We start from the raw sequence: 26,137 nt of genomic DNA on the forward strand, positions 1-26,137 counted from the left end.
ACAAATAACAGTTGGTTTTTTTTTAGCTTACTCAAACTTGAGTTCAGAACTTATGGCCACTGTTCCTCTTTGTCCATGCAGTTTGTTTAATGGTTGTTCCCCTTGACATTTCACGTGATTTTTGCAGTTTTAAATGACCAGTACACCTACAATTTAGGTCACAAGTTTTCTCTCTGAATAATAACATAACAGTTCCACGCTTTGCTCTTCATGCTCTGTGCTTCAGCACTTTCTGTTTAAAATGAAATACAAATAATGAATAGCACTTGAACGTGCCATATCTCAGCTTTAATGTGAGTGTATTCTCTACTGATGACCTCTCTGCTTTCACTCAACAAGTGGTGTGCAGATCAATCAGATTGGGGATTGACTACCTCTTCAAAGGTTCTTTCAAAATAAAGGCTCATTTTAGATCATTGTCCTACTGAATAATTAAATGTCATCCAGTGATTTTTGATGTGTTTGGCTGAATCTCAGCTCACAGAATTTTCCTGCATTCCTTGTGTTGTTTATGACAGCAGTGAAATCATCAATAAAGCGGCAATTGCTTTAGCAGCTAAACAAAGTGGTGTGGTTAGCTCATGGACTGTTTCTATTTGTCCTCCACATGTTCCTCTTTCCATCATTTTGACAGAGATTGATATTTGTTTTATCAGTTCATTGAACTTTTTTCCAGAACTCACTGATTCTTTTATATTTTTTTGTGAACTGCAACCTGCCTTTTCTATTTTTGGGTCTTTTCATAAGTTTTTTATCTCGTGTTGAATCCTCAGAGGTTCTGGTCATGAATTCATCTCTTGATCACTGACAACAAATCATGTACATCGACTGTAAATTTCAAGGAAAATTTCTGATCAGCTGTGCTGTCATAAAGGATTCATTTTTCACCATTCAAATTATTTTTTCAGTCTTTGAAAAACACTTGTGCTCCTCTGCCTACCATTTAACATTTTCTAATTTGTTTGCTTTTTAAAGTGTAATTACTTAATTTAAACCAACTTCCTTTGAATTCCCTGATAGATAAAACTTCTTCACTTATCATGTTGACAGACAACTGCATATCAATCTAAATGGAAACTCTGAATAAACTCTAAGCCATTAAAGCCAACATAATAACCCACTTTTCAAGTATCTGTAACTGTTTCTTCAGGAGTCTACAACAATGACACTTACATTTTCTTGTGCCCAGATGGCTTACATTTCATATAATAGTATTTTTGTCCGCACTAAAACTCACAACAACTTTTAAAAAAACGAACTGTCGACGAGTGTGAACGTATCACATCCTCACTGTTTAACACCAGTAAACGCAACACCGTGCTTTCCCACAGAACAGCATCTTTTAGCCAGTCTTTCTGCTGGCTCATCATTGGATTCAGGCTGTGACCCAAGATCCCTCTCATCCCCTCAACAGCTGAGCTCAGCTCTGCACAGCACAGCAAAGGATTTCTCCTGGCTATTAACAACAAGAGAATGGCACATTTCCTGTGGTGGACAGAGGACTGGGGGCTAACTGATTAGTCAGCCCACAGGAAATTTGTATTGTTTTAACTATTGCTGCTTTTTTTCTTTGTCAAATCATTTTTGTATGACTGCATGACTGGTACTTTATAGAAATCCCTCATGTAAAAATACAAATTATACATATCAGTCCAAGTTGCAAAGGTTAGACTGTGCACTTATGGGAACTTTTAAAAGATGTAGAAGAAAAAAAAAAACTCAAAATATGTGGCTTCTGGACTGTAAACAAAAGCGAGGGTCTCCTCATCATAATAACTTCAGCTGGACCAAAAAGAATCTCTGTATCCGCTTTGCCATTAACCACTTTAACAGTGTGAATGAACCCTCGTGCACTCGTGTTACATCATGCACAAAATGTTTGACCTGCTCTTATACAACAGAAGCTTTATAAACCCGTGCTGCTAATCACAGTTCACTTTTTGTATATTTTCGTTGAATGACTCGTCCTACAGAGGACACATGGTACACAATAGACTTCCATGTGCATGCTTCCTCCACACCTGGCCAGAGTCACAGCAGGAACTATGACCACATCCCTCCTCATTAAACCATCCCGTATGGGCTAGTCAGTCCTTACGCCACAGGAAATGATCATATTAGAAACGTCAGATAAAGAAGCGGCCACTCGTGAGGAGGAAATGATATTAATATTATACAAATTTGTCAGTTCACAACGTTGCTCATATCCAGAGTATTACTGTAAGTTATGCAAACATAATGAAAACAATTTTTTTTTTAAAAAGCGTCCAGCATGTCCTTATAGACTTCTAATAAAGTTGAAGAAAAATTGACTGTTTACTATCCTCCATGCTGCCTTTTTTTTTTTTTTTTTTTGTCCCGGACAGAGTGAATCAACCTGCAGCATTAACATTCACAACATGTGGCTGCCTGCTCCACTGTGGAATCCCTCTGCTGTCAAGACAGGGCTCCCTCCTTCCCTCCGTCCCTCCCTCCGAAGAGGCACAAGAGTTCACATTCGCTCCTAAACTAAACCTGATAGGAAAACAACAAGGGCGCTTCCGAGGGGAGGTTTTTTTTGTTGTTGTTTGTTTTTTTTACCTGTTGATTTTCAGTGCGAACGCTCGTCGCTCTGCACTCCCCAGAGAAGCCATACGCAAGTCTGAAGTCCAGCCCTGCGCCGGCGGCTTTGGGTTTTTTTTTTTCCTTGCGGTCTTGCCGCCTCGATGTCACCGACGCGCCGCTTCTTCCCCCTCGCTACAGCTCGACTGTCACTCCGACGCTCATCTTGGTTGTGGCGGCGGCGGCGGCTTTACTGGGTGTAAACTTCCGCATTTGACCGGAGCCATCCCGTCGAGAGAGTGCGAGAGAGAGCGAGAGAGAGGGAGAGAGAGGGGGGGGAGGGAGGGAGGGAGGGACACAGGCGTGTTGGGAGGGGAGGATGGGGCAGCATGGATGAGACGCGCGCGCTCTCTCGCTGCAGAAGCGAGCTCTAACAAGCAGCGGTCTTCATTGTGTGTGTGTGTGTGTGTGTGTGTGTGTGTGTGTGTGTGCGTGTGTGTGTGTGTTAAAAACGTGAACTTCTTGAGACACAGTTTGATTTGAGTAATTTAAAGGAACAGGCTGTTAGTTTTGAGAAAATACTTTTTTTTTTTTTTTTTTTTTATTAGTGAGGCGTCGTGTGTATGGAATGCCATTCTAGTCCAAATTAAATAAATGTGCCAGCGACATAAATAATTGTGGCAATAAATAGGGCTAAACAAATGGACAGCTGAATGTAAATATAAATAGGCTCTATGAATTTGTCAATAGAGTTCAACAAATTAAATAAGGCCTACATTGTTGTTGTTTTTTTTGTTTTTTTTTCAAAGATCTGCTTTTATTTATTTCAGCTGCCTTTTATTTCCTAATGCCTTATTTCCTAACTCCTTTTATTTCCATCAGAAATAGTCTAATGAATGGGCAGTAGTTACCTCAGGGCCAGGTAGGGTAAGCTGATAAACCCGGTCAGGCTGCTTAAAGCAGTCTGAGAGCAGGTTGTGTTTTGACAACAACCCGTGAATATAGATATATTCAATGCATCCAATTTACAAGCCTGCATGCAGGCCTATTCTATTCCATGCATGAGAATAGAGCTCTGGGACACAGCTAGCCTGGCTCTGTCCTGTAAAGAACCACTTCTAAAGTTCCCTTAAAAAGCAGGTGAGGTGAATTAGTTATAGCGCCACATAGTCCACACTAAATTTTACTTTTACCATGGCCTTTTCATAACCTTAACATGTAGGACCTCAATGTTGACCCAAACACTGATCTTTCCCTGAACCTAATCAAGTTTTTCTTGTGTCTAAATCTACATTAACAGAAATACAATATTTTTGACATATTTTCTGGGGCATCTCCCTCATTGTATAAAAGCTGGCTAATTTATCGGGAAGTAACATTAGCCATCTACTCGCCACACAAACAAGTCGTGTAATATCCTCTGTGGAATTGGAGGAAGTGTGAATACATTACCTTTGTGATGTCAACAGAGATTTTTTAGCATGGTTTACAACTCGAGGGCATGAATTGTCATTCATGGAGGGTGTGAGCATCAGACTGGTTCTTGCAAGTGGAATTTACTGCCAGAGTGAAGTTAAAAGCAGGCTGGAGGAGAAATAACCATAGCATTTACACAACAAAACACAAAGATTGATTTACAGGACTGATTTTCGAAACAGCCAAGGACCTGTTTTACAGATGTGTTTCACTTGCTAGGACAGGCTTGCTGACACATTTACTGTATCCAACATAAAAATACCATTTGGTTCTAATGTGGAAATGGTTTTCAAGTGTCACAGTTGCAGTGTTTGATGGCTAAATGGTTTTGAGACGAAGCAGTTGTCTTTCAACTGTCACATCCATCCATTCCTCCATTTTATTTATGAAGACAAAATCTCAGCCACTTCTCTTAGCTTTTCCTGGGGAAACCCAAGGTTTGCCTTGTAGTTTGTAAACAAGTTTCACTATATATGCATGACATAGCATATACGATATGCTATATCTTGCATATGAAGAGGATTTGTACTCGCATATGAATATGAGCTTTCCACAGAAAATTGGGGAAGATATTACAGCTGACCCCACAACCCCTATTGTAGCATATCCTATCAAATTCCTATCAATTGATGACAGAAACCTAGTATAGACATTAATATCATGCCAACCACAAAACAGTCTACCAGTCCTGCAATATTTCTATATAGTTACGATTATTAATTAAATGCATTATCATAGTAAGAGAGTGCTGTAAATTCATTGTAAATATTTTTGTTATGAACTATAACATTTCTGAAAGCACAGGAGGGAAGGTCTGTGGTATTCAACATCGAGTTTACAGTTGAGTGTCTTCATACTTTTTAACTCTAATATACAAAATCCTAAAAGTTTATTTGTATTATTACACACTATCCACTATACCACTTCTATATCGACTGTAAGATGTCATTTCTGATCGCTTGTTTCCTGCATTAACATCTGCTACATTGTGTAAATTGAGGCGGGCGTGTGAATTGCTTACTGCTGACATAAACAGTTTTCTGTCGCCATCTTGTGGTTGACGTCTGTCATCACACCTTCACACATTCAGTCCGTTCTGAGAACACTTTTTTTTTTTTAATGTTTTTATTTGTCACAGAAAAGTTGTATTTGCTCATCACTGCTTCGTTGGTTAATTTTAATATGAATGTGATTGTTATTTAAGAGTTGTACTTTCTGTCTCAACCAATGTTTAAAATAAAAGCGGAACCATTGTCTCCGCCTCAGGATGTCCACGGACTGTCCATGGTGTGGCACGCAGTCCAAACGCAAAAGAACAGCAGGGTGGAGGGTAGCATTTTAATTGATTAGACTTTGACGATCTGTCCATTTTTAGATAATCAGTCGGGTGATTTATTCACAGTTTTCGTAACTTAAGGAAATCGGAGCTTCATCTGCTGTTGTGACGACTGAGCAGGTAAGAGGAGAGGGAGAGTCCATGTTGGTGATTATTGATTCAGTGGATATCTCGTACTAACTGCTGATACTGTGGCGAGAAAGTTATCATCCTTTTATGTTGTCCGTGTTGTTTGGACTTGGAAAGATCTTCTCTGCAGAGTTCCTCAGTCTATTTATTTGCTGAACATTACGAACATCTGTAGCACTGACAAATCATTTTCAAATATTAAATCCATCTGCATGTGAGAGTAAACTATGGAGAGCTGGATCTAACTATTAGTTTCACTATTGATTGATCTGTCGATCATGTTCTCGATTAATCGATTAACTGTCTACTTAGCCTACTGCTAGTCTACTAGTGTTTCCCAAAGCCCAAGAGGCAGCTTATAAAGTATTCATTTGTCTCACCCAAAAGTTCACAACCAAAGTAAAGTATTTTGTTTTAATCCATTCATTTTATTTGATCAAACAATCAATTAACGATCAAAATATTCGGTGGTTAATTTCTGTCGATCACCGAATCAATTAGTTGACAAACTGTTGTAGCTCTAATGGCTTTGTTTATGCTTTCCTTCAGGCACATCATGAACTTCAAGTCATATACTTCTGCTTTTTATTCAATCATACTCGTATGTCGATGCATTAAATGTGTCTCCTTTTTATATGTCTACATGCCTGGAGTGCATACATGTACATACAGTATGTACAGAGTCCTTTGTGTTTCTTGTTTGCTTGTGTTTTGAATGTTTGACACATTAAAAGCAGACTAAAGACAACAGTAAAACACATGTTCCTCAGATCAGATCAGATCAGATCCGCTTTGTGTGCTGGTAGACAAACATCATTTCTGGCATGGATGGCATGATGCTGGAGGAAGAAGATGATTGCCCAGAGCTGGTGCCCATCGACACCCAGCCTGGTCGTCCTGCAGGGCAGATACCGGTCACCATCATCACCGGCTACCTTGGTGAGTTCTGTGTTACAGATTTAATGAGCTTACAAAGGAGATTATAGTCTCAGACACTTGTCAGCAGGGTGTAGTTCACTCCACTTCCTTTACATTATGAGTAAATTAAGATATGAACAATATTATCCCGTATTGTTTTTAATGTGTTTGTTTCTATAGGTGCTGGAAAAACGACACTCCTGAACTACATCTTAACGGAACAACACAAGAAGCGGATTGCTGTCATTCTCAATGAATTTGGAGAAGGTAAAGTGGTCATGTCCTTAACAGAAAGCACTAGTATTAGCTGTTTAAGCAGATTTGGTTCATGCCAAACAAAGATGCCTTGTGCTATAAACTTAGTACAAGGCTGACTATTGTTGTGTTATTTCCTCAGCTCTCCACAAGAGAGCAGCATGGTAACAAACTTTGACTAGAATAGAAAAAAACATGTATCCAGAGTTTTTAAATCCACAAACTCTGGTACAGAAAATACGTTTGATTTACAGTATCATTTATGTTTAATTATGCAGAGGCTGGTTTAGACAATTTACTATTTTGTTTGACTTTGTTAAAGTGGTCTAAAAACCTCACATTTGGCTTTTTGAAATCTGTATAGATATTGCCAAATATACAGTAATTTGGCATCTTTAACAGAAATTGCTGAGTCTGGATCAGCTAACCTCTCTCTGATGGTTCTTGGATCGTCTTCCTCTCCCTACAGGCAGCGCCCTTGAGAAGTCCCTTGCAGTGAGCCAGGCAGGAGAGCTGTATGAGGAGTGGCTGGAACTGAGGAATGGCTGCCTCTGCTGCTCTGTGAAGTATGTAAAAATAACTATAGCCCATTTAAAATTACAGTATTAATGAATAAAATTTTAAAAAAAGATTTTTGGCTCTTACTGTGAGAGGTTGGGAAGATGAATGGTTTGTATCGGCATGTGTGGCTCCCACCATGACGCACTGAGGAGGAGATGAGGAGCCTGGTTACCACAATGTTCTGCAGCAAACGTCGTTTTCAGGAGGGCAATAAACCAAAACACTTGTCCAGGCTTTGTGAAGGATAATTTCCAAAGAAGCAGGGTGATGGAGGGCAGCATCAGATGGCCTGGCCTCCACAATCACCCAACCAGAACCCAGTTGAGATGGTTTGGGTTGGGTTTGATGGCAGTGTGAAGGACAAACTGCCAACAAGTGCTCAGCATGTGTAGGAGCTCCTCTAAGACGGTTGGAAAAGCTCCAGCTGACGACCTCATAAAGCTAACCCTGTCTGTTATTAAATCCTGGATTTACAGCATATTACAGTTTGTACTGTTACTATAGACAACATGTAAGTTGGTGCCTTGTTGAATTTGTGTTGAAGAGTTAAGCCTATGCTATTTTTAATCATCATGGTTATTCCTTCTTTTTTTCTTTTTTTTTAGGGACAATGGTCTTAAAGCTATTGAAAACCTGATGGAGAAGAAAGGAAAGTTTGACTACATCCTGTTAGAAACCACGGGACTCGCTGATCCAGGTAACGTAAGCTTTTGCAAAGTCAGAAAGGGATCAGTTCTCATATAAATATGTATTTGATTATAGACCACTGGTTTTTCAAGCTCTGGCCTGGGAAGCAAATAGGCAGTTATTTTTCTCCTGTGAAATCTCAGTCAGCAGCTGTTTCTCCTGGTGTGTGTGTGTGTGTTTGTGGGCTGGAGGCAATGAAGTGAATTGGCTACTCCAGTCCTCCCCCCCCCCCCCCCCCCCCCCCCCCCCCACACACACACACACACACACACACGTGCATCACTAGTGTACACACATTTCATAGTCAGCTGGCAGTATAAATAAGAATAACTAAATTCACATTATCCCCTTAACAATTGCTGTTTTTGGGGGTTGGTTGTTTTATAGTTTTCATTTCTCAGCAACAGAAATCTGGAATGCAGTGTTTTAAGTGATTTTACACAGTTTATGTACAGGGCAATGATTAGGTAACTTTTTTAAGGTAGCAATACTGATGAGTAACAGAACAGGGTCAGACCAGATTTAATAAGTGATCAATAGAGCTTCCCAGAAGGACCATGTCAAGACTGACCAACTTCTGCACATCCATTGACAGCTTGGTAGACAGAATTAAAGTAATTGCAAACACGGGTCTTCATGTATCCATGTCAACATTTTTGCTTTAAGAGGCCAAATTTTAAGGGGATACAAACTTGTCAACAAGCTTTCAAGTATTGAAAAATGCTTTGAAACTTGGTACCAAATTTTCCTACCCAAGTTAAGTTGTAAATTTCATCAGCGTCAGAGAGCCACGTTGTGATAACCACACCCACTGAGATAACATCACTTGGTGTCAGGTTCGGTAAATCTTACATTCCAACACCTTATTTCACTATTTTCATACAAATTTTTGGTCATATACCCGAGTTGCGTGAGCTGCAGTAAATGAGTGGAGACTAGAAGCTTCCTGATGCACAGGCTCTTAGCTGGTGTCCATCGATAGCCTGAGTGTGAGACGTTTAGGGAACATCTGTAAATTGTATTGTATCAATTTTCTTTGAAATAGTTTTTGTAAAAATTTGTATTGAAATAAGTATCAATCAGAAACCGGTATCAAAATCAATGTCTCTGTACTGCTATCAGTATAGAACGATACCTAGCCCTCAATACGTATAACATTTCCACTCAGGACCTCATATAGCCTAAGTAATATGATTTTTACCATATACAGTACCGGGTAGCAGTCCTGGTCCAACATTCAGGGATGACGCCTTTATGACTTATAGATTCAGTAATAGCACAGAGCCTTTTTTCTGTTTATGTGCATGAATAATGATTAAAGCCCCCGCTGATTACTTTGTGAAACCCATATCAGAAGTTCAACATTTCGTAACTAATTGAACACCAGACGCGTGTTGCAGTGACAGACCCATCCAATGGTAGCCAAAAAAAATAACATGCATAAAAAAAAAAATTCGAACTGTCCGTTAATCTCTCGGGTTTGAATCAGGAAATTTGAATCACAGGGCGAGTGTATGACAATTGGGGTGTGTCGCTAAGTGACAGGTGTCAGGAGGTAGCGGCATGGGCAGACACACACCACTTGGCTTCACAGACAGAAGCAACAGAGCGTGCTCAGACTGGGGCTGTCTTCACTCCACTGGCATGTCATTGGCTTGTTATCGAAGAGGACAGGTCTGTCATTGGCTCTGGCACTGCTGTCAATCATAAAGAGTCCCGGGGGATTCTGTCCTTCCATTCAGGAAGAGGTTGGATGAGTTATGTGAAACATGCCACTCAAAAACAGTGTTTTCATTACGCTTCCATCAAATATTTACAATGCTTTCTTATTCTCACTTGGCAGTTTGACAAAAGTGCATTATGTGAACAAGCTGTGGCTGGGATGGTAACAGAGGGTCTTATAATAACCGTATCTGCAGGAAAATAGAAACAACCCAAATGTACCAGGAGGACATAAACTATTGAAGGCTTGTGATATTGGTTTTATCTGAGCTCAGCCAGACCAGAGAAATGCATGCAAGGTTGCTGAAAATAGTACTTTACTGAATTTAAAAACACACAGACTTTACATGTGGATGTCACTAAAGATATACATTTATAGAAAGAAATAAGAACCAGTTTCCATAATCTTTTAATCCTGCATTAATTTAAGAAACTTCTAAGAAAACATTTCATTATTGCATGTTTATTAGATGAGAATAGTTGTCATACATTTTTATGTTATAATTGATTGTAAATTAAAAGTTTCTGATATCTGCCCAGAGTGTTACATTGAAAAAAGACCAACATGGCCTGTTACTGTCTGAAACAACTTTTATCCTTCTGACACATTTTTGAGTTGTATGTACTTTGCATCATCAGTCATTTCTATCTGACATATCTATTCTGGCAGGAGCTGTGGCCTCCATGTTCTGGGTTGATGCAGAGCTTGGCAGCGACATCTATTTGGACGGTAAGAGATTGGTAATGATGTGTGACTTTTTGTCCTTCATGTGATAGCATTTGTTTGAGCTGAAGGCTTTAAAGGAGTAGTGTGTGGTATTCAGGAGGATCCACTGGCAGAAATGGAATGTAATATTCATAATCAATGTTTTCAACTGGAAACTAAGACCTGTTGGGTTTTTATTACCTGACAGTGAGCCCTTCTTATGTACATAGAGTGCGCCATGTTGCACTGCCATATTTCTTCTACAGTATCCCAGAATGGACAAACCAAACACTGGCACTAGAGAGGGCCTTTCATGTTTTCACATTAGCCGAAGGCCACTGTATCTCCTACACACCTGGGCCAGGGAGGATATTCAGTTGGTCGCAATATGCTGCCTCACCAGTAGATGCCACTAAATCCTATTTACTGGTCCTTTAACTCCTGTACTGTAGGACCAATTAACAGAAAGTTCCAGCATAGCTCAAGTTTTCCATTAATTAGCATTAGTACATGTCGTCGGGCCAATATTATTAAAGGTCCACATTAATGCAGGCCCCTCTGGTCCATTTTACTGTCATTTAACCTGTGGAAATAAACCATTTCTTTCTGGAACTAAGATACTCTCAACGGGCTTACTTTGAGCCTGTAAAAGCTCCCATCACACTACAATATTGAACAACATTTCATCTGAGTTGCCCAAATGGTGTCTGTCTTGTCAGTAGGGGTGTCATATTTGCTTATTTATTTATCTGCTGTAGTGGTATGTGTGTGTTTTGAATGAATGGCGTCTTGCTCCTCACAATAAATACTCAGCTGTCCGCTCTGTTGTGACAGCCTAGAAGACCAAAAGTTTTCTTTTAAATATGTCAGACAGACAGAATTTGACACAAGTTGTGGTGCTGCCTTTGATCCACTTATCCTCAATATCTGGTGTGTTTGTTTCTAGGCATTGTCACTGTCATTGATGCCAAGTACGGACTACAGGTATGTGATGAAAAATATGTATATATTTGTATATGTATATATTTCATGCTAAAACAGTGAGTCAAAATGGATGAGATGATCGACAGGAAACTATTTAACAATTTCAAATGCTCTACATTTAGTGATTCCGGCTCTTCAAAGAACAACTTGAATTAAACACTTTTGGGTTTTGGGCTGGTTAAAAGTTGTCACCTTGGACTGCAGGAAATCATGATTGACTCCAAATACAGTCTGAATGATAATTAATCAAAACTATTATCAGAACATTATATAGTATTGAAGTAGCAGTTGCAGCCTAGTGGTGCGTTAATGAGCAACTGGGTAGTGGGAGAATACATCTGAACGCCTGTTGAATGAGGAATATCTCGCCAGGAAAGTGGGAAGTTTTTGAAAGCTCAGAGGAGTTGGTTTGATAACACTTGACATGGCAGCGTTTCTGGTAAAAGGAAAAATTATACCTACTCTGAAAATAAGGTGCAATAGCCAGACTTGGGTAGCCTACCTGCATGGTTTGGTACTAGTGTTAAGAGGACATCAAGATGTGTAGAAATGTAGTGCACATATAATATTGACCTCCTGAGCTACAGTTAGTCCTTGTGTTGGTTCTAATAGATGATGACGAGGTTGTTTCTCACTTTTCTGTATTCTGATAACAGAAATAGAGACGTTTTTCTGGGGCGACCATGTTGCCTGTTTGTTTTCTTCGTAATAAGGCTCTCAGCTAGAAAGTGGGACATTCCCAAATGGAAACTTCTCCCGATTCCAATTTTCCTGAACTCACAATTAATCATATTGTTGCCAACAATACATTGTTGTTCCGCTATAAAGCTGGCAGAGAAGGTAGTCAGAGCTGAATCTCCCTTATACACGGGCTTCATGAGCCGGCATGGCATGGGAATAGACATTGACACTGTCACATCACGTTTCTGATTCCAGACCGCTGGCATGCTATCTACAAATCCCACACTGGGGCTGAATATGTTTGTGTAAAACAGAAAAAACGGCGTAATGAAAGGTCTTCTTTATGGCAGTATTGCTGGACCTCTGTGTAAAACGGGCCTCAGACACGTCCTGCTCTATCTGTGGTATTTAAAAAGAACAGGCGAAGTGACACCGAAATAATGGGCTCTAATTTGAAGGTGTCATGCTCGGTGAGGTGACACATTCCTTGGCCTATAGGTGCTGCTCTGTCCTCAGAGCGCAGAGAGGCAAGATGAAGGGATTCATGACAGACTGAAGGAGAGGATGTAACTCATAGTGAATGGGGTAATTGATATCAAAGATGTGACCGTTGTAATGGGACTGTCACATCCACTCACCTGCCTCCCCTCTCTCATCTGTCCCATCAAATATCTGTCTAAAACTATATCCACATCTTATCTGCCCTTGTCCGCACACCCTCTGAAAGGCCTTTTCCTCTTGGTGCAGAGGTTGTTGGATAAAAGCACCAATCGGCCATTCCATTAACTTTTATTTAATACATTTTTGTCATTGAAGCCTTCAGAGATAAAGCTGTGGGGATTCAGACAGTGACAGATTCATGTCAGATTGACACTCAGGGGTCAGGACCCTGATTAACACCTCCTGCACTGTATGCTCTTACATATTAAACTGTTTTGGGAAAATGCAGCGTCCCCAGAGGAAGCACAGGACTCAAACAGAAAATGAAAAGTGATCTCCTGTGGTTTCATGTGTTAAGAAAGTCACTTAGTTCACTGAGATCAAAATACAGGCCTTTCTTTTATCACTTTTCACATTTTGGGTTGGTTATTTCCTGATATTTATTTCAAAACCATGCTCATCGTTGTCATATTGTGGTTGCAAGTGTAAGTTATGTCCATTTTTCGTAGCAACTGATAGAGGAAAAAGCAGATGGACTCGTCAATGAAGCAGCCAGGTATTTATTTTTTGTTATTATTTTTTTGTGATGGATTATATAAAAATTATTATTTGTGATTGATTTGTGATCTTTTGAGATGCTGCTTGTGTATTGTTAACTTTGGACAGAGCCAGTCTATGTGATAAGCCGATGGTAGTAACTTTATATTTACTATACTTAAGTACAGAAAGCCAGTAAACATATTTCCCAAAATGCTGAACTATTTCTTTAACTACACCAGGTTTCGTAGCTTGCTGTGGACTGTTGCCACTCGTCTCGTCTCTCAGTTTGTCTCCTCCAGCAGCTGTGTTGTGTTGTTGTTGAACAAATGATGAAAAAAAGACCAGTTGCAGCATGACCCTTTGCATTCTTGGTCTTTGTTTGTGTTTTCACCTCTAAACTAAGCAGTCCTCAGCTGCGTTTGAGTTCGGCACGCGTTTCCCTCTGCCACCCATTAAGACTTCTAAACATAAATACATACAGTTGGAAATTAGAGTTTGGGTTGACTTAATTGGATTTAATAAACAAATAACAATTTGACAAGGCTACGTCATCCTGAATTTTTCTCTGTTGTTGGTGCAGATTGTTGAAGAGCAAGTTCACGTCATGTAAACACTATGTTGTCTTTTCAGACAGATTGCTGTTGCTGACCTGACCATTATCAACAAGACAGACCTGGTGAATGAGGACGAATTAAACCAAGTCAGAGACACTGTCAGGTCAACATCCCATGTTTTATACTGCATATCATCTGAGGCATCAGTAGAGGGCATGTGTAAGGCTGCATCTTCATTAATACCAGGGGTTTCCCTACCGTTATATCACCCAAGTTGCAACACCCAAAGTTTTTTTTTCACAGCAGCCAACCCTACCTTTACTATAAGCTTTGCTTTTTAATATTTGGTGATTATTATAACTCTTTTATTGATAACAGTCCAAAACCCCTGAGTTTTTAACCAAATCGGGGTCAGCAGTATTTTCAAAAGATTCCGTTTTACGAGTTAGAAAATGAAAGAGCAATGTGGAGGCAAGGTGTAAACACAGACAGAATTATTTGTTTGGCTGAAGCCTAAGTAAATCTGAGGCTGATTTGTGTTTTCTTTCCCTTCAGGTCTATAAATGGTCTTGTCAAGATTTTAGAAACTCAGAGATCAAAGTAAGTAGTTTTTTTTATCAACACATAAAAGTGATCATTTTGTGAGATACGGTTAAGTAGCTTCTCTGTGGCCATCCTGCCGTGTTTACTGTAACTACTGCTCAGATCTTTGTATCAAAGATGAAGCGGTTCAAGCATGACATTGCTCCAGAGACACACGTGCTTATACAAACACACTGAGTAAACACTAGACCTTCAATGGTCTCCAGTTACCCACAAGTCTGTGCTCTCTGACCCCCAGATCTTGTGTGCATACACCCTCAGTGTTAGCATGTTGTGTGTTATAGAACCCAGGTAGCATCTGGCTAACACAAGCGGTGTGTATGAAAGGTCTGGGTGTGTTGCTTTGCCCTCCGACAGAGTTCAGAACCTGGTGCGCAGATCAAAGACACCATGCATCTAGGGGTTAATTGAAAAAACATTACCCAAACTTTTTGTTTGAGTCACTTCAACGGGTTACCTGCAATGTTAGTTTGTGGCAAAAGCAGACATTTCTGGCCTGATTTACTTTTCACTTTGATGTGGTTGGAATTTAAATGTTGATCTTCTCTCGCAGGGTGGATCTCTCTGAGGTGCTGGATCTGCATTCTTTCGACAGTAAGGACGGAGTAAAGTGAGTTGGGTTTTTTTTCTCATTGAAGTTTTATGTATTCAAATTTCATTCATTCTTTGGTTGTGTTATAAAAATTATTTAGTTACAAGAAACTGATGTGAAAATCAACGACTGCTATTAGTGTAATTATTTATGTTAATATGCACATATGAAACACAGCTGACAGATGCAGTACACTGCCCCTCTTTTAAAGTTTGATATCATTGTTTTGTTGAGGACATTTCACATTTATGGCCTTCAGTAACAGAAGTACATGCAACATCATTATTGTAACTTTATGTCAAGAAACTGATTTTCAAAATAAAACCCAAAGTGGACATTCTTTTAAAGCTTATACCAATATTTCTGTTCTGGAGATTAAGTCATTTTACAATGACACATCTCATGATATTATAATTACATTTTTAATATTGAGTGATGATTTCAACAGTTTTTATATGGACACCTTACATTTTTTTACAAGCAGAAATAATCACTGCTTAAAAGTTACATTACAGCAGAAAAATGAATGTGCTTCTGCATTTGTTTGGAATTTATTCAATGCAATTTCTCATACTTATCATAACTTGTTGCTTGACATGCCGTATGTGTCGTACAGGTGTGTACACGAATAAAAGTGTCAGTGTCTTCAAAAACTTTTGGTGGAAGATTAAAACCTTATCTGATTCTGTTGAAGCTTTTGTTTCTAGTTAGTGTGAACTGTTTCCCCAGAAGTCTTTGATACTGTTGCTGTCCATGTTTCTCTCTAATTAACAGACTCTTTCATTGAGCATCCCTCTGTTACACCACAGGACGGTCATCATATTGTGTCTCCTGTAGAATGTGATTCTCATGAATAGAGTCGGTGTTCATCCCTTCATGTGAATGAACCGGCCGCCGTGTTAAAGCTCTCTTACATGCCCCGAGTCAGTGTCTCTGGTCCAGCTGCAGAGGATTAGAGCTGTGTGTGTCCACTGGCTCCCGAGGAGTTCCCCTTGTCCCAACAGATAACTCCTTTCCCTGTGCCTTTGAGAGTCGCGGCCCCTCCTCCCCTCCAATCCCATGCTGGCTGTTTGAAGCGGCCCCCCGCCGCTCTGCCTGTGTGGTACTAACAGCACGCGGGGCTCAAGCAGCTGGACACAACATTTAGCCTCCTTGTGAGGTCAGGGAGAAGAGGGGGAACAAGGGCTATAGTTTGTTTGGGGGTGGTGGTGGGAGTTCTGTAGGATTTAATTGCCATTTCTAAAGTCTTTGCAAGTCCATTTAGAGTTGTGTCATTAAGCACTGATACAGCATACAGTGTAAAATAGTGTGAGATTAAACACAAAGAAAAAAAACCCTGTATAAGTCCACTCTTCTTTTGCAAAAAAGACAAAGGACATGGCTGGAAGTAATAAGAAGCTCAGCTTGTTTTTTTAAACCTTTATTTAACCAGGAAAGCTTCCCTAATAATAAAACAAAAGACGGCAGTGACCATAAATTACAGATAAACAACATAAATAGTGAACAGTTGAACAGTACAGTAGTTTCATGTTTAAAACAGGGATTCACAACTTATTTGATGTGTGAGCCCTAAAAACAAAACTGTGTCTACTTGTAAACTTTCATCTGTGGTTGCTTATGTCTATTAGTTGTGACCAATTAAATCAAAACAGTATTTTGCAGAACTAACATCACCCAGTAACTCACCATTCCCACGCTGTTGTGTGGCAGAAATGCTTTTTCTACTTTTCTAAACTGTTATTGATCTTGTGACTCTTCTTGTTTTATCTGATGTTGCATCGGATAAAAGGGCACTTTTTTCCAAGACAAAACCATATGAATAACTATTCTAAATCAGAAGCAGTAAGTTATTTACACTAATACCAAAAGATTGTTAACATCTGTGGCCTGAAGAGAGAGCTCACACTGTCATTATTGTGCCAACTTTTTTTTACTGATACAAACTGTAAATGCAACTCCAGAAATAATAAAAAGAAGACTCAACATAACAATACGTATTGAGTCTATCTTGAAAAAGTATTGTTGTACTGCAGCCGACAGATACTTTTGGACACACACAAACTGTCTCAAATTCTGACTTTGAAGTTAAATATTTTTTAAATAAATCCGCACCATGATCATCTTTCAATTTTTCTTAAGTGAAATTGAGTCTCATTTGTTGAGTGAAACTTAAGAAAATAGTTTTTAATATTCTTTTCATCTTAAAGTCTTACAGAGAAGCTCCAGCTCGTGAAAACTACAACCCCACATCTCGACAAGGTAGTATTGATGTTTGTGCTCTGAGCTGTTTCAATTGTATTTATTCCCTGCACTTACTCTTTGTGCACCTCCTAAGGTTGTTTTTTTTCTTGTTTTGCTTGCTAATTTATTTCCACACATCATTTCCTACAGAATAAAGGAGGATGCATTCTCCTCAGGCTAAAACTGCCTCGCATTCCCCCAGGCTGTAACACTGAAGTGAAAACTCCCTCCCATACTTTGCTTTTTGTGTTGAGATCAACTTGAGGCTTTTGATGTTTTCTAGTTACATCACAAATAGACCCAGACTGGGTCATATTCCCAGACATTGAACCCCTCTCGACTTACGTTGACTGCTTGTTGGCTAGACCGATGCGAGTCTTGGCTGCATGTTGTGGCTTTAGGGTTGTTTTCAGTTGAGTACGGCATTTTGAAAATGAGTTTCGTATGCTGTTTTATGGGAGATATAATATATAATATAATGATATATATATAATATAATCTTCAATATCCAGGGATCCATGAAGTCAACTTATTTTAAATGGAGATATCAGTCTGTTAAACTGTTTCTTCCATGATTAGTTTCCAAACTATTTCTGTGGATGTTTTCATCAGGTATTAGACCAAAGGACTCCTGGCAGCAATCAGGCCTCATATTGTTTTCAGTCATGCTTTATCCCCATAAACTTTTATCACAGGATGAGGAGAGATGAGGGTTATTTGTGTGGGTAAATAACGGCATTGTTGTCTGTTTTCTCTCGGGTTCCTTTTCCCGCATTAAGCTCAACTGTCCTTCAGACCCTCCCCACACTCACACACTGAAACCGCTCCGCCCTCATGTTGCTCTTTTCATGTAAATTAGAATGCTGTTTTTCCGTTGTTATACGAAATGACAAGGAAGTGTGTAGCCTTAACACTTCAACACAAAACCCCCAAATATCTGTAAAGTGCCCTTTTTCATGCAGTAAGGAAGTATTGAGAGGAGGGACTGTGTGTGTGTGTGGGGGGGGTAGATAAATAGTTGCTTGGTTGCAGGTGCCAGTTGTGGTTTTTGACACGTTCATTGACAAAGTCATCAGCTGGGAGTGTAAAAAACACTTCTTTTTTTTTTTTTTTTATTTAGCATTCATTATGACTGCTAGTTTCAGTAAACTGAAAATATGTGACGTGAAAATGTGTTTTAAGTAAATGTCACCAGTTTTCCTCAGGGAATGAAAATATGAATCTCAAAAAATTAAAGCATTGCTGAATGTAAATACACTTAATCGTACTTGAATGTAATTTGAGGTACTTTTTATGTACTTTATACGTCCACTAAACCACATTTCATCAGAAAATATTGAACTTTTTGCGACATTTCTCTGATGACGAACTAATTTCTCCACTGCATTCAAAGATCTTTGTATTGTATTGTATTGTGTATTCTTTAAATCTTGCTTTCAACATGTTATTTTATGATATGCCAACATGTGAAAAATGTTGGAGACTGACATCACCTTACCTATCAGAGGGCCAACTCTGATAGGTCCGGAGGGTTAATGGGACTGGCCTGCAGGGCAGCAGCCTTCAAGAATAAAATGCCTCAGTTCTCACTACTACAGCAAACAGCTTGAACACATTACATTACATTTCATTTAGCTGACGCTTTTATCCAAAGCGACTTACAATAAGTGCATTTCAACCATGAGGGTTCAAAACCCAGAACGACAAGAATCAAGAAAATACAATTTCTTCAAGAAAGCCAACTACAAAGTGCTATCAGTAAGTGCCATTTTAAGCGCTACTAAAGTTCTACTATTCAAGGTAAAGTCTGAAGAGGTGTGTTTTTAGTTTGCGGTGGAAGATGTACAGAGTTTCCGCTGTCCTGATGTCGTGGGGAGCTCATTCCACCATTTAGGAGCCAAGACAGCAAACAGTCGTGATTTTGTAGAGTGTTTAGCTCACAGCGAGGGAGCAACAAGCCGATTGATTGAAGCAGAGCGGAGTGAGCGGGCTGGGATGTAGGGTTGGACCATGTCCTGGATGTAGACTGGACCCGATCTGTTCGCAGTGCGGTACGCAAGTACCAATGTTTTGAAACAGATGCGGGCGGCTACTGGTAACCAGTGAAGGGAGCGGAGGAGCGGAGTAGTGGGAGTGAATTTCGGGAGGTTAAAGACCAGTCGAGCTGCGACATTCTGGATGAGCTGCAGAGGACGGATGGCACTAACAGGTAGACCTGCCAGGAGGGAGTTACAGTAGTCTAGGCGTGAGATGACCAGAGCCTGGACCAGAACCTGTGTCGCCTTCTGATTGAGAAAAGGACGTATTCTCCTGATGTTGTGCAGCATGTATCTACAGGAACGCGTCGTTGCAGTAATGTTGGCAGTAAGAGAGAGTTGACTGTCGAGTGTCACGCCGAGGTTCTTAGCAGTCAGGGTCGGGGATAACACAGAGTTGTCCAAGGTAGTAGTCAGGTCGAGGGTGGGAGAATCTTTCCCTGGAAGGAAGAGCAGTTCGGTCTTGTCGAGGTTGATTTTCAGGTGTTGTGTGGACATCCACTGAGAGATGTCAGTCAGACAGGCAGAGATTCGTGCGGCTACCTGTGTTTCAGATCGGGGAAAAGAGAGGATTAGTTGGGTGTCATCAGCATAGCTGCGGTAGGAAAAGCCATGCGAGTGAATGACAGAGCCGAGAGAGTTGGTGTACAGAGAGAAGAGGAGGGGACCCAGGACGGAGCCTTGAGGGACACCAGTAGTGAGAGGACAAGGTTCAGACACAGATCCTCTCCAAGTTACCCGGTAGGTGCGGTCATTGAGGGACGATGAGAACAGGGAGAGAGCAGAGCCTGAGACACTGAGGTCCTGAAGGGAAGAAATAAGGATCTGGTGGTTCACTGTGTCAAATGCAGCAGAAAAGTCTAGAAGGATCAGGACAGAGGAGAGAGAGGCTGCTCTAGCATTGTGGAGCTGCTCAGAGACTGCAAGGAGGGCCGTCTCTGTTGAGTGGCCTGCCTTGAAACCAGACTGGTGAGGGTCAAGAACACATGGTTTAGGAAGAACCAGACGATTGATGCGCTTTTACGCACGAAAGGGGTTTTTACGCACAGCAAACCATTCAGGCCTCTTTGGCACAGTCGAGTTTTTACGCGTTTTTGAACATTCTGCGCGTGATCATGACTCTCTCCAGTGAATTTGAAGCGTCACAACACGCTGGATTGCTTCAAGAGGGCGATGAGATCGACATAGTGGGTGAGGATGATCCTGTCCACGCGCGGTTATATCAAAATGAGTGCACCACCGATCCCGGTTCCTCAGGAGAATCTGGTGCTGAGTTTGACTCTTCAGAGCCAGAGTCCTCGGGAGAAAGCGAGAGCAGTTTCTGCGCAGACGCACCGTCGTCCAGGAAAGCCCAGAACAGCTCGGTAAAGCCCCCATACTCCTACATCGCCCTCATCACCATGGCCATCCTGCAGAGCCCACTGAAGAACATCAGTTCCCCGCATTAAGCTCAACTGTCCTTCAGACCCTCCACACACTGAAACCGCTCCGCCCTCATGTTTCTCTTTTCATGTAAATTAGAATGCTGTTTTTCCGTTGTTATACGAAATGACAAGGAAGTGTGTAGACTTAACACTTCAACACAAAACCCCCAAATATCTGTAAAGTGCCCTTTTTCATGCAGTAAGGAAGTATTGAGAGGAGGGTCTGTGTGTCTGTGTCTGTGTCTGTGTGTGGGAGGGGGTGGGGGGGGGGGGCAGATAAAAAGGGGATGGTGTTGCTTGGTTGCAGGTGCCAGTTGTGGTTTTTGACACGTTCATTGATAAAGTCATCAGCTGGGAGTGTAAAAAACACTTCTTCTTTTTTTTTTTATTTAGCATTCATTATGACTGCTAGTTTCAGTAAACTGAAAATATGTGACGTGAAAATGTGTTTTAAGTAAATGTCACCAGTTTTCCTCAGGGAATGAAAATATGAATCTCAAAAAATTAAAGCATTGGTGAATGTAAATACACTTAATCGTACTTGAATGTAATTTGTGGTATTTTTTATGTACTTTATACGTCCACCAAACCACATTTCATCAGAAAATATTGAACTTTTTGCGACATGTCTCTGACGACGAACTAATCTCTCCACTGCATTCAAAGATCTTTGTATTGTATTTTGTATTCTTTAAATCTTGCTTTCAACATGTTATTTTATGGTATGCCAACATGTGAAAAATTTTGGAGACTGACATCACCTTACCAGAAAATGTCAAATTTCTTTTGTCATGATATTTTGTGTTTCTTCCTCAGAGTATTTTAACTGTGACATTTGAAGTGACTGGAGATCTGTCTGAGGACGCCTTGAATGCCTTCATTCAAGTAAAGACACTCTGCGTCATTCACATCCCTGCTGCCATTGCTAATTAGCTCTAATACAATAAAGTCCTTTTGAAAAGTAAACACCCATTTTCCATTGTCTCAGGATCTCCTATGGGAAAAGATGTTCTGTAACAAAGAAGGGCAACCCATGACTGTCATCCGGTTAAAGGTACAGCAGAGCACAATAGACACCCCTGTGGCAGCAGCAATCAATAACACCAGCTTTATTATCTGTATTAATCAGTTCCAAATGCTTCTTTCTGTGGAGGTTAACGTGTCACTCGTGACATGTGTGTTTTTAGGGCATAGTATCATTTACAGGTAAAGCACACCAAGTTATGCTGCAGGGGGTGCACGAGCTGTACGAGCTGAATGAGACTCCACAGCTTTGGGAGGAGAACCCGCACATCAACCGGCTGGTCTTTATAGGTGAGGACACACACATGTACACATATTTTATTTGTGTTTACGCAGTTTTTGTATACCACTGTGAAGGCAGCCAATGCGATGAGATGCATGACACTAATCAAAATGGCTTCTATTTACGTCCCTCTATTACATTTTTGTTAAGCAGTCTCTGTGCTAATATTTACTTTGTACAGGTTGGTCATTAATATTATTGACAACTTTAAAGTTGTTTTCTGATTCTAAATTCTTGACAAACTTCTTGGCTGTAATCCTGCAGCATAGTTTTTTAGATAATGCATTATTTTATGGGTCCATAATCTCAATTTCCTGTAAATGCCCCATATACTTTGCTACGGAAAACAGAAACCATGTTCAGTTGAGTTTAGTTGAACTGGAAAAGCAATCATGTTAAATTTGCAGCACATCTATATCTGCGTGTGTGAGCATAAAGCCATGCTGTGTTGATGCTCACTTTTGTCTTTACTCTGTTTGCAGGCAGAAACCTGGACAAGGACGTTCTGCAGGAACGGTTCACTTCTACAGTGGTGCTGGGCACAGAGAAGAATTAGCTAATAGCTCCGCTCTCCTCTTCACATCAAAAACGGTTGATCCTGGAGCAAATGTTGTGGCACTGGCCATCCATAACTCTGAGGTTGTCTTTCAGACATTCATTCCTTCTCTCCATGAGGATGAGGTACGTCAGAGGATGGCTGAAGGTAACTGCAGTAGTCCGTGCAATAGTTTCAAATTGTGATAATGATCACAACCTGCTTTAAAAGCTTCAAGAGTGTTTGATGTGCTCCTGACGATGGAAAATCACCAAACATGACCTTAATAAATAACCTGTAATAAAATTATGAATGACTGCACACACAAACATGTAGCAAAGGTCCAAAAGTTTTTATCAAAACATTTCATTTTTAAAAATGCAAAGATGGCTTTATAAAATCTGCAGTTTTAGTGATGCTCCTACTGTATCAAGTGTGGTACATGATTGTACTTTAATAAATGAAGTAGCCCTGCTCATGTTTCTGACCTTTTTAAAGCCCTGTATTTTTTAATTATTCAGAATAAAAAAAGTTTTTTCTTTGAACATGGTACTGTATAGATTTTCTGTTATACTTAAACAATGTAACAGTTCTAATTGTTGACAAATTGCAGTCACTCTACCGTTTTTTGGTGTTATTTAAGCTTTCATTGGTAGTCATGTGAGAACCACCTCTTTCTCTCACACACAAAGTGCAGGCACACACAGTAGGCCCTGTCAGGTGAAGAAATAGGTGGAGTTTTCCCAACGTGGTCATTTGCAATGGAGATGTTTTAGCGGCAAGGTTTAGCACATATCCGCTATTGGACCGGTTTGCTTTGAGGATGGCTCTACTTATTCATCCCGGTCGTAAAGCCAAGCTGAGCCGATAGCAAAGAGCGCACTGTGCAGCTGAGCCGTTTCCTACTCGATTCTGATGCTGATGACCTCGTTTAGGGGAGTTTTTCCTCTTTTCTCCGCTGGCTGCGGGAAGCCCTACGACGGCCATTTTCATGGTCACGCCACCTGCGGGCATCCAGAGGTGGCAAACTAAACGAACCCGCGGCGGCTTTCAAGGTTTGGAAACACTTGGTTTCTTATCACGTGTTAGGCGTGGTGTTAAAATTCCCATGAACATCCAACCACTGACTGCTGCTGTACAATTTATAATATCAAAAATGTGTTTGTTTTAGTATCTCAGGGACCGCCAGAGAGGCGAACCTCCTTAAATTAGTCGCCGTTAATGTGTTTAATTCAGGGATGCAAAAATAATAATCATGATGAAAACACTTTAGGTAGGAATGGGTAAATTTTTTGGCGCATTTTATTTGATATAATTTTGTGATTGGCCTCATTTCAACCATTTTTAAATCAAATAAATCGCATAGAAATATTTATATTTTATAAAAAAAAAAAAAAAAAAAAAAATTCAACTAACAACCATCCATGTGCTTTCTAGGTATGAATGGGCCTTGCGCGCATCCCCCCTCCCTATCTGTTTGCTTGCTGTGGCGCCCCGCGGTGAGGGGCAACTCTGATAGGTCCGGAGGGTTAATGGGACTGGCCTGCAGGGCAGCAGCCTTCAAGGATAAAATGCCTCGGCTCTCACTACTACAGCAAACAGCTCGAACACATGGTTTAGGAAGAACCAGACGATAGATGCGCTTTTACGCACGAAAGGTTTTTTTTTACGCACAGCAAATCATTCAGGCCTCTTTGGCACAGTCGAGTTTTTACGCGTTTTTGAACATTCTGCGCGTGATCATGACTCTCTCCAGTGAATTTGAAGCGTCACAACACGCTGGATTGCTTCAAGAGGGCGATGAGATCGACATAGTGGGTGAGGATGATCCTGTCCACGCGCGGTTATATCAAAATGAGTGCTCCGCCGATCCCGGTTCCTCAGGAGAATCTGGTGCTGAGTTTGACTCTTCAGAGCCAGAGTCCTCGGGAGAAAGCGAGAGCAGTTTCTGCGCAGACGCACCGTCGTCCAGGAAAGCCCAGAACAGCTCGGTAAAGCCCCCATACTCCTACATCGCCCTCATCACCATGGCCATCCTGCAGAGCCCACTGAAGAAGCTGACGCTGAGTGGCATCTGTGACTTCATCAGCAACAAGTTTCCCTACTACAGAGACAAGTTCCCTGCTTGGCAGAACTCGATCAGGCACAACCTCTCCCTCAATGACTGCTTCATCAAGATCCCAAGGGAGCCTGGAAATCCGGGCAAAGGTAACTACTGGTCTCTGGATCCTGCCTCCGAGGACATGTTCGACAACGGCAGCTTCCTTCGCCGAAGGAAGCGGTTCAAGAGGAACCAGCCCGAGTTCGGCAAAGACGGACTCGTGTTTTATTCCAGCTTGAACTGCTACCGGCCGTACGGGCAACCCTATGGTGTACGGGGCCAGGTAAGCCACACACCCGCTGCGCCTATTCGGTACATGCCCCTGCAGGATTGCATCATGATGCCTCCTTCTTCCTACCACCTTTTACCACAAACTCTGAACAGCCACGGGAAGTGCAGTGGGCCTAAAGACTTCAGAGCACAGCAGTGCGCAACAAAAGCCGCTGAGCCAAAGCCTGGCCCTCAGGCAAAGTGCTCATTCAGCATCGATAGCATCATGAGCAGACCCTCACCTATGAGTCCACAGCAAAGCCATCACAGCGCTCTTAGATACGGCCACCTTTACATGTCGGGCCCTGCTGCCTGTTTGGTCCCGACGCTCCTGCAGCCCTCAAGGACTCCGTTCTGCCCTCCTCCCATGCCTTTAATAAATGAGCGCCTCAGACTCTCTTACCCTCGCTGCTGAAGCCTTACCTGATACCTTACAGTGTCTGTCTGTTTGATGCAATGTGAAGATACGTAGGTGTAGTTCATTTCTTAAAGAAATATTTTAATTGCATGATATTTATGTGCGCTGAAAGCAATGTAAATAAGATCAGTGGTAATATATTTGTTAAGTCGCTTCAGTGAAAAACCGCATTGATAAATGTTTTTATTATAATGTGTCAAAATAAATGTCTGATAATACATTTGCTGTTTGTGTGATGATGTCGGTCGTTTTGAACTTACAAAAGAAGAATGGGTCTATATCAATGACAGTTAAACTAGAACACCTGAAAGGATTTCTTCTCTGATCGGAAACTTGTGATTAAGAAGAAGAGAATAAAAACTGAAAGTTTTTACCTCAACGTGTTGGCGATAAGATTTCAATATTAAGGTAAACTTCTACTACAAATTAAACATCAAAATAAATTTCCAACCAGTGAATGAATAAGGATGATAAAACTCTAAACTTAAGTCCCTTAATGAGACTTGAATTGCACACTTTTAGAAATAAAGCTCTTCACTTCTTCCTCTTTATACAAATTAAACGTCCGGAGTTGTATAAGAGACACGGACATGTCTGCAACAAATTATTTTTGTCCAAATTTAGGTCAGATGTTAAAAAAAATATATATATTTTGAAAGGTCTTGGAGGACTGATTTTGCATGCGCTTTGTCAAATATACAAAAATATTAGTTCATCCTTACCGCCTCAAGGTCGCACTGTTTCCAAAATATTGGAACAGAAATCATGCAGACCAAAGTTGACCTGTTGTGATGGGCAATCCAATACTTACGCTATTACTGCAATGCTGCAGATACTTTTTAAATGAAAAAGACGATCATA

The 26,137-nt window shown here is 40.7% G+C and overlaps 3 protein-coding genes across 5 annotated transcripts in view; 2 read left to right on the forward strand and 1 right to left on the reverse strand.

The window, feature by feature from the left end:
- Positions 1-2,828, reverse strand: part of dock8 (dedicator of cytokinesis 8) — a 53,734-nt gene extending 50,906 nt beyond the window's left edge. For both annotated transcript variants that reach the window (XM_069178272.1, XM_069178271.1), the window contains exon 1: positions 2,581-2,828. In XM_069178272.1, coding sequence (XP_069034373.1) covers positions 2,581-2,633 — 53 coding nt within the window. In that variant the 5' untranslated portion in view covers positions 2,634-2,828. The remainder of the gene's footprint in view (positions 1-2,580) is intronic.
- Positions 2,829-5,308: 2,480 nt separating this feature from the next.
- cbwd (COBW domain containing) lies at positions 5,309-23,032 on the forward strand. Of its 2 annotated transcripts, none has more exons than XM_069138437.1 (16): positions 5,309-5,473; positions 6,253-6,421; positions 6,581-6,667; positions 7,125-7,221; positions 7,822-7,913; positions 10,296-10,355; positions 11,278-11,315; positions 13,166-13,212; positions 13,827-13,913; positions 14,306-14,350; positions 14,907-14,963; positions 17,153-17,204; positions 21,463-21,531; positions 21,635-21,700; positions 21,834-21,960; positions 22,435-23,032. In XM_069138437.1, the coding sequence occupies exons 2-16, from the start codon at positions 6,307-6,309 to the stop codon at positions 22,506-22,508; spliced, it is 1,113 nt and encodes a 370-aa protein (XP_068994538.1). In that variant the 5' UTR covers positions 5,309-5,473; positions 6,253-6,306; the 3' UTR covers positions 22,509-23,032. The 2 variants fall into 2 exon arrangements, with proteins under 2 accessions (XP_068994538.1, XP_068994537.1); XM_069138436.1 differs by having other exon boundaries at positions 6,289-6,421.
- A 960-nt stretch (positions 23,033-23,992) lies between these two features.
- foxd5 (forkhead box D5) lies at positions 23,993-25,487 on the forward strand. The gene has a single exon (XM_069138435.1). It carries the CDS (start codon positions 24,125-24,127, stop codon positions 25,271-25,273), a length of 1,149 nt encoding a protein of 382 aa, XP_068994536.1. The 5' UTR covers positions 23,993-24,124; the 3' UTR covers positions 25,274-25,487.
- Positions 25,488-26,137: the final 650 nt, after the last annotated feature.

This window comes from Embiotoca jacksoni, unplaced genomic scaffold (assembly GCF_022577435.1).
Source record: "Embiotoca jacksoni isolate LCO1_2020_lvr unplaced genomic scaffold, fEmbJac1.0.p SCAF_8, whole genome shotgun sequence".
NCBI classification, from domain to species: Eukaryota; Metazoa; Chordata; class Actinopteri; family Embiotocidae; genus Embiotoca; species Embiotoca jacksoni.